Genomic DNA, 11,706 nt, shown 5'->3' on the forward strand with positions numbered 1-11,706 from the left:
CATGATCATCAGCTGCATATTTGATTTATCTTCCTTATTTTGATCCTCAGTTGAGGGATTTGAGACTTGTCCATGTTGATGATCTTTTTTCTTGCTCTAGGCACATCAACAAAACTATGCAGTTCCAAATCTTCATTGTCCAAAGCCTGATTTGCAAGGAAATCTGCCAGTTTGTTGCCTTCCCTGAAAGTGTGCATGATTTGACCTTGAATGAGTCTCAGATCTTATTTAATGTCCTGCACAGTGTCCTTTAAATCCCATGGTATGATCCATGCATCTTGTAGGATTTTGAGAAGCACTAGAGAGTCTGTTTCTACTTGTATGTGCAGTAGATTATTTTCCTTGCAGTATTTGAAAGCTTGTTTGATTGCCTCAGCTTCTGATTCTGTGTTTGTGCTGATTCCAATGTCCTTAGCTTGAGCATACACTAGGTCTCCTTTGTTATCTCTTATACAAAAACCATATGAACTTTTGCCAGGATTACCTCTACTTGCTCCATCTGTATTGCATTTTAGCCTTCCTGATGGTGGCATTCTCCACAACACCTTAGCATAATAGATTCTTGGTCTATATGTGCTAAGTTGCTGATACATTAAATCCCATTAATATGATAACTGCATCCATGGAAATGTTAGCTTCCGTAAATGGTGTAGGTTTTGTTGAACTTGTTGAATAATCCTGTGCAATGTGACAATTCCTCCATGTTTGATTGAATTTCTCCTTTTCCATAGTTCGCACATAATAAATGCTTGCATGGCTTTGATCTCAGCTTTGGCTTAATATGTGCTGTCTACCATGCAATAATTTGCTGCTGCAGGCTGCTTCCATTTGTTGTAATACGTGCACATGAATCCATTTATTGTAATACGTGCACATGAAGAAAAATATCTCCAACGCTTTACAACTATGGAAGATGTTAGAAATAAATAAGTCATTGTTTCCTCTTTGTGATCCTCACAACACCAGCATCTAGAAGGCATGTTGATATACATTCTCTTTAAAATGTCATATGTAGATATCCTCGCCCTCCACACTTTCTACATAAAGAAGCTGATCTTGATAGGAATCCCTTTCTCCCATAAATTGCAATAATTGTCTACCTTGTTCTCCCTTTTCCTAACGAAATCCCTTACAGATTTAATTGTAAACTGACCACTAGGATCTAACATCCAACATGGATCATCATCTTTTCCCTCTTTAGGAATTCTTATTGTGTCTCTAATGTGCTTAGCCAGTTCTTAATTCAGAGTATTTTGAAGCAAATCAAAATTCAATTCTCCTTCATGCACAAAATGATTTACTTCTATTTCTTCCTCCTTAGCTGCTTCAGGTATGATATAATATAATGCACCAAGTCCAATCCAGTTCTCATACCAGAAACTAGAAGTGCCACTATTCACATGCCAAAGAATCTGTAGTTCAACAACTTCCCATGGCCTCACCATTTTCTTCCATGTATGAGGACCTCATCTATCATAGGCCAATATGGATGCCCCTTTTTACAGTATTTTTTCAACATATAACTACTCCATAGACTCCTTCGACATATGAAATTCCACCATAATTTAGCAATTAAGGCATCTGACATGTTAAATAAGGATCTAAAACCTATACTTCCTTCAGCTTTTGGTAGACACAGAAGGACATGAATTCTCAAAATATATCTTCCACCAAAATAGCATCCTATTCTACTGAGAAAATATCCTCTTCATCAGCTTTTTGAGTATATCTTCATAGTATATCAGTTTTCTCCTTCCATAGAACACAGGGCATCCCAAGTATGTAAAAGGAAAGATTCCTTTTCTCATACCTGTATACCTTTTGATTCTATTATTGGTTCCTGCAGACACCTTATGATGAGTATAATAACTGCTTTTCTCATTGTTCACCATTTGTCCAGATGCTTTATCATATTTTCTCAATGGTTTCATCATTTTCTTTATAGAATATCTATCTCCAGAGCAAAATAATATTGTATCATGAGCATAGGACAAATGATTTATTTGAGGACTCCACTTAGGCATACCATAACTTTGTAAAGTTTGGTTTCTCATGCAATTTGTTCAAACTTCTAGATAACACTTCAGCAGCTATAATAAACAGTGTAGGTGACAGTGGATCTCCTTGTTTCACTCCTCTACTTGACCTGGAAAAACAATGACTTTGACCATTGATAAGTACTGAATATCAGTTGTTTGAAATCAATCTCAACACCATGTCAATGATTATTTCTCCAAAGCCAAATTGTCTCAAAATTCTGGTTAAGAAGATCTAAGATAGCCTGTCATATGACTTTGCCATGTCAAGCTTGATCACCACATTAGTATTGCGTGCTCTCATATTGATATCTCTGATGATTTCTTGTGCCAGTAAGACAATCTCAACAATACTCCTTCCTTGCACAAAGCCAGTTTGATTGGAAGATATTATCCTAGGAAGAAATTCAGATATTCTGTTATGAAGAACTTTAGACAACACCTTATTGGCAAAAGAACTAAGACTGATTATCCTCATATCACTATAAGTATTAATCACCTCATTTTTAGGTAATAGTACTAAATTAGTGTGAGTGATGAACTTTGGGATCTCATATCCACAGGAAAAAGCTTTTACCATCATGATCACATCCTCCTTAGTAGTGTTCTAACATTTTTGATAAAAGAGTCCTGTGAAGCCATCAAGACCACTAACACTCTCACTATTAAGATAACATACAGCTTCCTTGACCTCCTCTTCTGTTGTTAATTCCTCCATCTTCTTTTGTTGCTCTCCTGTGATCAACTTTGGAATATTCTTCAATAGGGTATAGTCAACTTTTGTTTGTTCATTTCTGAGCTGTGCTTCAAAAAATCTGACTGCCTCATCTCCCAATTCAGCTGATGTTTCTACCCATACTCCATTCTGGTCCTGATTCCTCTTAAGGGCCAATTTACTTCTTCTTCCTCTTATATATGAATGGAAGAACTTTGTGTTTCTATCTCCTTCATTAAACCACTTCATTCTTGCTTTTTGTTTCCAATATTCTTCTTCCAAATACAGGTATCTAGTGAGTTCAGCCTGTGCATGTTGTAGAGTACTTTTGTTCACCCTTGTAGGATTTGTTTCAAACTGCTATTCCTACATCTTTATGGTATCCTTTATGGTAGATATCTGTTGATAGATATTACCATATGTATTTCTGCTCCATTGCATCAATGCCTTCTTTAGTTTCTTCAACTTATGAAGGAAACATGAAATGGATTTCTACTAAAATCAGCTTTCCAATGCAACTTCACCACCTCCATGAATGATTGATGTTTAGTCCAGAAGTTGAGAAACTTAAAAGGTTCCCTGATTGGTATGACATTGCTATTACACTCCAGATGTAATGGAGCATGATCTGATCCATGCCTAATCAGATGTGATACAGAAGTGGATGGCATGACATCCAGGAGTTCTTGATTTACTAATATTCTATCCAACCTCTTGAATATACAATCTTTATTTGTCTTTCCATTCCACCATGTGAATTTACTTCCGGAATATCCCATATCTATTAGACTACAAGTTTGAATACAACTTGTAAAGTCTAATATTTCATTAGTTGATACAGGCAGTCCACCTTGTTCAGGCAATCCACATTGTTTCTCTTCCTTAGATATTACTACATTAAAATCACCACCTACAATCTATGGAACATTAAACTGATTGTCCATATCTACCATGGAGTCCTATAATTCTTCCCTCTCTCTTCTGTCACGTTTAGCATAAACCACAGTAATCAACAAAGTCTGAGCAACAGAAGTATGAGTGAGCTGTATAGTGATTTCTTGACTTGGGTCTGAAATGATTATTCCTTGCCATTCATCTATCCAAAAAATCCAAATCTTTCCTAAACAGTTTACCATGCAATTAGGATATCCTATCTTCCTTCTATAGTCTTCTATCTCCATAGGATTTTGAAATGGTTCCATTAAACCAATGAAATAATAATGATGTCTCCTCTTTAAATCAATCAACCTCTCACAAGATTGTTGAGTATTGATGGATCTTATATTCCAGAAAATGGCTTTATCTATCATTGATAATTGGATTCATTTTCCCCCCTCCTTGTTGTAACTCCTGGTGGGACACTGTTAGTCCTTGCAGGCTTTTGTTTACTTGTTGCTATCTTCAATTTCTGTATACTCCTTGGAGATAAATCAACTTTAGTAGATATGTCATCAATATTCTGGCTCAAATCATCTGCCTTCTGTGTATCTTGAACTATCTGTGACTCTGCTATTCCTTGATCTGATTTTTTATTCATATTTTCCACCACCCTCTCTTGTGAATCTTGAATTTTCTCATCTGGTGGCCTAGTACCTTCTTCCATTCTAACATCTGTTGTAACCAACACTATATCAACCATGTCAATATTCTCCTCCCTTACTCTATTATTGATACCAAGTACTTCTGCTTTCACACATCCCTTATCATTATTATTGTTATCACTACTAGTACCTCCAACTCTATTAATCTTTTCACCATTACTACTAGCATCAGTCTCCTTGGGAGTGTCATTGTTTTCCCCGTTGTTGCTGCTGCACTTTGATATTGCTATTCCTTCAGTTTGTTTGCTACTGATATCATCTCGCTTTGTATCTGAATTCTGCTGAACAATCTCCTTTTTCTCATTAAGCTGCTTTCCAAAGTTATCTAGAATGTAGTGCTTTGTAGATACTTTCTCCACTTGATTCTCAGCATTGGCTTTTCCAACTTGTGTTGCTACTTGTGAGTTTTCTACTCTCTCCTTATCAGTTAAATCTATTACATCCTCTTCCAAACTCTGCAAAGCTACATATTGATTTGATTGCTGATGTTGATTGTCTTTTTTCTTCCAATCATGCTCATTCCTCCCTCTTTGGTAATGCTATTTGTTCTTCTATTTTTTCCTTTTCTCTATGAAACCTGCATCCTCATCTCCTTTAATCTTTTTGTCTGGAAATTTGATCTGATCCTCAACTATTTTTCCTTTTCTATCTCTCTTCTTTCTATGATCCAAGTTATCAGTTTTATTATTCTGCCTAGAATCAGCCGGATTGACTAATTCCTCTCCACCAGAATCCCCATCTTGTGCTTGCTTCTCCTTCTTACCCTTTTGGTTCTTACCATCATCTTCCTCATCTTTCTTAGGTTATAACTCCGGATGAATCACATAGCAATCTTGTTCATTATGGCCTGGAATCTTGCAATTTTTGCAATACTTAGGAATATGATCATAATTAGTTTTTATCCATTTATCAATAACCTCTCCATTCTTATTCTTCATGCCAACATCAATCCTTTGTGGAAACTTACTCAACAAATCCACCTCGACCTTTACTCTAGCACAGCTTGGACTAGTTCTATTAACTGTGGCCATACCCACCTGTAGAGGCTTCCTACTGCTGATACTAATGAAAAAACGGCCTCCTTCACAAAGTAGTTTGGAGGAAAATGTGGTAAAGATATCCATGCAATTGCTATGGATGTTTCTTCTTTAGGATCAAACCATGGATCCCATTTAAGAGTATGCATAGGATACGACCAGTTCTTAAATGTAATATAAAAGGCAGCCTTAGACAATAGTGTTACATAATCCTCCATTAACAAAGCTCTAATAAGAACATATCTGTTGCTCAATAAACCAATAATGCATTCTCTTTTCAACTCACATTGCTTTGGTATAAGGGCCTTTAGTTCTTTGATATTAGGAAACCCGTATGAAAATTTCCCAACGACTGAATATTGTAGTTTTTCACGTATGATCATTTTTTGAATTTCTTCTTCATCCCACATTACCATAGGTTCTCCATGTGGATACGTCACAGCCTTCATGGGCATGAGAGGGAACTGTTGTGTTGTATTATTTAGTGCAAGGTTATTTACATAGGTTTGTTTAGGTATAGGGTTGGTTGTAGGTGTTGTGGATGATGTTTCATGCTAGACACCTTTTAATGGAGGTTGTCTAGATGCCAGAGTGGCCATGCCACCGGCCAAAATGGTTGAAAATATTAGGGTTTAGTCTATTAAGGTTCTATGTGTAGAGAGAGTTTTTTGTTTAGATTTACCTGGGTTTAGTGAGTAAATGATATCATGCATGCTTAGCCCGTTTCAGAGTATTCTTTTCTTGTTTTTGGAATTTACTTTCAATTTTCTGAATAAGTCTTCATAGGGATAAAAGGACCATCGCAAATGATATCCCAAAGCTCTAAGTCCTCAGCTATGATATAATAATGCATACTAGTCCTCCACCACCCATAATACTTTCCATTAAACCTTGGGGTCTTGTAGTTGACTGTCCTTCCTCGAGGTTTGGTGGAGCAGCCATGATGAAGATCTTTGCTAGGTGTTAATCTTTTGGAAAGAACCCGCTCTGATACCATTGATATAATATATGAGACCCCTCCCCTTACAACAACTCTATTATAAGCTACAACACTTGACTAAATCTAGCCAAGCATCCAAACAAACCTTGACTAACTCTAGCCAAGCACCGAAACACACCTTGACTAACTCTAGCCAAGAAACCAAAATAAACAAAGGTTGAAACCTTCCTACAATAACACTTCTCGAAAGTATAGTAGGATTACAAATGAAGAACAAAATGACAAAGAATTAACAAATATAGGACTTAAGAATTCTTCAGTTGTTGGGATCTGGTCCTTGGATTTAGTAATGCTTTGTTCTTGAGAGCACCTAGAGAGCAGTAGCGGCTACACTCAGTGTGATTTTTCAGATTTGAAGTGTTAGGTTAAGCATTGTAACATGTTGTATAGATATTGGGGAGCATGTGAGAAGCATGTGACCATGGATATGGACATTTGATCTTTTGGGATTGGCCTTTAGCTGCAGGTTTGGCCTTTAGCATACTGCAGCTATGTTGATGTAGTTCTGCCAGTCGGTACAGTAACAGTACCGCAACTTTATAGCTGTAGCGCGTTGACTGTACGATACTTAGGGGACCTGATTGAGTACCTGATCCCTCTTTACTTCCTCATATGTTTGTCAAATCATCAAAACACAAAATCGCATAACTTATCAATTTCTCCCGGTCTGATGATGACAAACCCATAGTTGATATTCCCCTTGAGAACAAGATTTCCCACATATTCCCCCTGTGAATCAGACTTCTTAAGCAACATGTTAGTATCAACATATCATTTTTAACCCTTGTACTTTCAGCATATCAATTTACCCCTTACCTCTTGAAATTGCCCTTTTTGGCATCATTGAAAAGAATTAAAAGACGACACGTGCACAAAGAAGTTCAGTGACAGTAACTCATGGCCACTCAGGCAACACAGTATGAGGAAAAACAGGGTAATCATTGCACAAACAGAATAATTGCCCATAAAACAAAGTAAAATTTTTAGCATATCCAAAACATAGTAGTCTAAATAGTACCAAACATGATAATTAAACTGCCACAAGGGACAAATGTCATCAAAACATAGGAGTAAAAAAATGGGGCTTAGAATGGAAGGAAATAGCCTGAAGGGTCATAGGAATTGAGGACAAGATGGGAAGGATCTAAGTGGCGAAAGCCTTGAGGACTCTATCAACTCTCTCACTGGCAGCCCTCTAATCCTGGACCATTTGGTCACGAAGCACATCAAACTTCTTTCTCAATTTTTCATTGTCAACCCTTAACATAGCATTAGCAATCGCCAACTTACCACTGGGAGCAGGTTCCTATTCCTTTGCAACCAACTTAGCATTTATAAGAGTGTTTTCAGCGCGAATCCTTTCAATTTCTTCAGTTGTCTTCTCCTGAGCCTCGATCAGGCTGGAAATAGTGGAATTACTACTAACGCCACCCTTTTTTAGCGGACACTCACATTCCTCTAAGGTAGCTAATGGTGATCATCTTCTTTTTAGTACCCATATTTTCCTTTCCAGTCTTGACTCTAAAGTGCTCAAAGACCCTAGTCAAGAAAAACCCATATGGAAGACCATGCTTGCTTTCTCTGACATTAATAACGTGCCCAATCATTACAGCTGGCGGACTGATAGATTGAAAATTTGCTAGAGCTTCAAGAAGGACCAGCTCCGCAACAGAAGAAATACATCTCTTTTCAACCCTTGGAAGCAACACTTTGTTGACAAGCTCAAACAAGAGCTGATACTCAGGCTTAAGCTGCTTCCTATCGATCCTTGCACCAATCGCAGTCACCTCCTTTTTGACAATGAAACTTTTGAATTATTCTAAGGCCTCCCCTTCAATAGTTTTTACTCCTTTAGTGGGAACACCAAGAATATCACCCAGTGTTGCTTTATCCATCTCAAACTCCGCTTTATTTGCTGATACGACCACGGTGGAGTCATCAGTGTACATTAAGTTGGCATAGAATTCTGCCACTTCCTTCTCAAAGACACTAGGGGCAGAAGAGACATAGTGATCCCACTTTTGAAATTCAATAATATCTAATAGATCCTTCATCCCATGCTTGTCAGCAATGTCAGAGTCAAATACTCTGCCCGGTAGCGCCTTTAGATCCCTCAAGTTTTTGCCTTTCCAATTCCACATCCTTAACCTTTTGGTTTTTCTTGGAGGAAACTGGTTCTTCACTCACACAACTTTTTCTTTTTTTAGGAGTTTGAGACATACTCCTATCCTTTTCAACCTGCTCTAGTCATCAACTGTAGTATCATCCTTTGCAACAGTCTTTCCATTTGCTTCTCTTTTCTTCTTGGAATTTTTCCTTACAAGTGAAGATTGTTCCAAATCTTCTTCCTCATCAGCCACTGTCACCACATCCTTCTCTTCATCTTTAAACCTACTCTTCACTAACCTTCTTTTTTTCTTTCCAACACTTTGCTCTTTATTGGTGTTTAGACCAGACTCATGTTGAGGCTTGCTCTTTTGCATGGTAGTAGGTGGCATATAAGCAATGTGCTTTCTTATATTGACAATACTCTATTTTCCAAGACCACCAGAAGTTCTTTTAAAAACATTTCTTATAATGAGATCATCATCAGAGTCAACCTCTTGAGAAGGACTAGGGGAACCATGTTTTTTCTCAAAAGAGGCTTCTCGCAAAGGTACAATAATAGAAGCCATAGTTTTCGGGTTAACAACATCAAAATTTTCCTTTGAGGGACAAGGTCGCTCTTTCAATTTCCCTATTTCTAACACACTACCCCTTTCCCCCTGAATCCCTGCATTACCCTTCTTAGCATGTAACACATCAACAAAACCAGTCACAATATCCGCTTCACTCTCCAAGATATTAGATATACCCGGTCCCTTTTCAGACAAATTCTCATCAAGATCCACAACAGATCTGCTACTCTTTTATCAGTATCAAGAGGGATGGAACTACCTAATTTTGGAGGGTTTTACTCCGAATCTCCTTTATCAATGACATTATCTTGTCCTTTGTCAGTACCAATATTGGTAGACTCATGCATGACAACAGGACTCGATGTTTCTGCAACCCCGCATTGATCCTTGATACCCATATCCTCAGTAGCCACAGTTTGGCTTGAAACTTAAACTCCATCATCTTTATCATCATGATCCTTAGTATTATTGAACAATTTTGAGACAGAAAGAGTTTGACAACCTTCTTTTGAGTTGAGTTTTTCATTTAGAGCAGGTGTTGTGAAGGAAGAGACGAATTTCTTTAGGGTTTGACCCTTGCGAGTCCTAAGGGATAAAAAACTATCAGCTTTGGTGGGGTTAATTTCTGGTATGGTAGAAGAGGTGGAATTATTTTGAGACATGGTTAATTGTGGGACAAATCGACACAGGAGTGGAGAAGAAAAAGGGTTAAGAACGTTACACAAAGTGGGAGAAGGCGAAGTGAGTTTTAAGTGAGGAGAGAGACAGAAGCTTTGGTTTAAATAGGGATACAAGGAGCCAATTCTAAAAAATCTTTTCGTATACGCCGGATCAGTTCAAGAAAGATGTATCGTTTGGGCTCTAAATTTTAATTGGAGGTGGGAGGAATTTAATGACATGGCACCTTTTAGATAATTTAAAAACATATAAGTACTGAAGAGACTACTAACCTGAGTCACAGGAACCATGTTCCTTGACATTAAAATGTAGGTAACAACTCTCAGAAATGCAATGTCACCAATACTTACGTTGTCCTGGAAAAGCCATGCGTGTATACCTGTAACAGTATAGTAGTGAGTTAGATGCCACCAAAAAACACTTATTAGCATTGTGCCTTTCCTCTTAACATAGCCAAAATATAGGGGATTTTTAGGGAGAGGCAACTAGTTGAGCTTATTTAAGCCCAAATTTAAACGATTTCTTCAAAATGCTCTCTACTGAATGCCTTAGTGAAGATGTCTGCTACCTGGTCCTCTGTCTTGCAAAACTTCATACAAATCAAGCACTTTTCAACATTATCCTTTGGGAAATGGTGTCTCACATCAATGTGCTTAGTCCTTTTGTGTTGCATTGGATTCTTTGCCATATTAAGTGCACTGGGATTATCACACAACAAGGGCACACAAACAGTAAGCACACCAAAATCCTCAAGCTATTGTCTGATCCATAACAATTGAGCACAACAAGAGGCAACAACCTCATACTCACCTTCAGCAGTAGAAAGAGCCACATAATTCTGTTTGTTTATACCCCATGAGATCAAACATGACCCTAAAAAATATGTCATTCCAAATGTGATATTTCTATCCACCAAGTATCTAGCATCAACATATCCAACTAAGTCAAAATTATCTCCTGAAGGATAGAAGAGAACCAGGTCCTGGCCCCCCTTGAGATACCTCAAAATTCTTTTTGTAGCTTTCAAATGAGATTCCTTTGGACTTGATTGGAACCTTTCTCACAACCCAAAACTAAAGGAAATGTCAGGCCTGCTGGCAGTTAAGTACAGTAGCGACGCAATATTACCCCTATACATGGTTTTATTCACAAGAGAACCTGGTTCAACCCTGTCTAACTGAGTAGCAATGGCTATAGATGTCTCAATGGGTTTAGCATTCTCCATCTCAAATCTTTTAAGCAACTCCTTGATGTATTTTTGTTGACTGGTCATAGAGTCTTTTAGGCTTTGCTTTACTTGCAGCCCCAGGAAGAAATTCAGCTCACCCATCATACTCAACTCAAATTCACTTCCTATGAGCTTGGAAAATTCTTCACAAAGGGAATAATTGGTGGCACAAAAAATGATATCATCAACATAGACTTGCACAATCAACAAATCTCTTCCTCTTTTCTTTAGTAAAAGGTGTTGTTATTTTTTCCTCTTGTAAAGCCTTTTTCAAGAATAAATTTGATAATCTCTCATACCATGCCCAAGGAGCTTGCTTTAAACCATATACAGCCTTGTCAAGCTTGAACACATACTCAGGATGTTCATAATTTTCAAAACCAGGAGGTTGCTTGACAAAGACTTCCTCCTTCAGGTACCCATTAAGGAAGACACTTTTGACATCCATCTAGAACAATTTGAATTCCATATGAGATGAAAAGGCAATAAGAATCCTGATTGCTTCCATTCTTGCAATAGGAGTAAACGTTTCATCATAGTCAAACTGCAACTGTGCTGCTACCGTTCTGCCAGTCTATACAGTAACAGTACCGCAACTTTATACCTGTAGCGCGTTGACTGTACGACACTTAAGGGATCTGACTGAGTACCTGGTACCTCTCTAGCTCCTCGAATGTTTGTTAAATCTTCAAAACACAAAATGGCATAACTTATCATGAACCATTTAATCCAT

The 11,706-nt window shown here is 37.7% G+C and overlaps 1 protein-coding gene across 1 annotated transcript; it reads right to left on the reverse strand.

Moving 5' to 3' along the window:
- Positions 1 to 224: 224 nt before the first annotated feature.
- LOC132613237 (uncharacterized) lies at positions 225 to 4,061 on the reverse strand. Its single transcript, XM_060327273.1, has 8 exons — positions 3,753 to 4,061; positions 3,231 to 3,668; positions 2,716 to 3,057; positions 2,294 to 2,643; positions 2,033 to 2,146; positions 1,811 to 1,950; positions 1,101 to 1,237; positions 225 to 584 (listed from the first exon to the last, which is right to left on the reverse strand). Exons 1-8 carry the CDS (start codon positions 4,059 to 4,061, stop codon positions 225 to 227), a joined length of 2,190 nt encoding a protein of 729 aa, XP_060183256.1.
- Positions 4,062 to 11,706: the final 7,645 nt, after the last annotated feature.

The sequence above is a fragment of the Lycium barbarum genome, chromosome 10, assembly GCF_019175385.1.
Source record: "Lycium barbarum isolate Lr01 chromosome 10, ASM1917538v2, whole genome shotgun sequence".
In the NCBI taxonomy this organism is placed as follows: domain Eukaryota; kingdom Viridiplantae; phylum Streptophyta; class Magnoliopsida; order Solanales; family Solanaceae; genus Lycium; species Lycium barbarum.

Coding starts and splice junctions, on each gene's coding strand:
- LOC132613237 (XM_060327273.1), bottom strand. CDS start 4,061: ATGATAGATAAAGCCATTTTCTGGAATATAAGATCCATCAATACTCAA. Junction 3,669..3,752: donor AGACTTTGTTGATTACTGTG/GTTTATGCTAAA, acceptor AATGTTCCATAG/ATTGTAGGTGGTGATTTTAA. Junction 2,147..2,293: donor ATCAAGCTTGACATGGCAAA/GTCATATGACAG, acceptor TTGTTTTTCCAG/GTCAAGTAGAGGAGTGAAAC.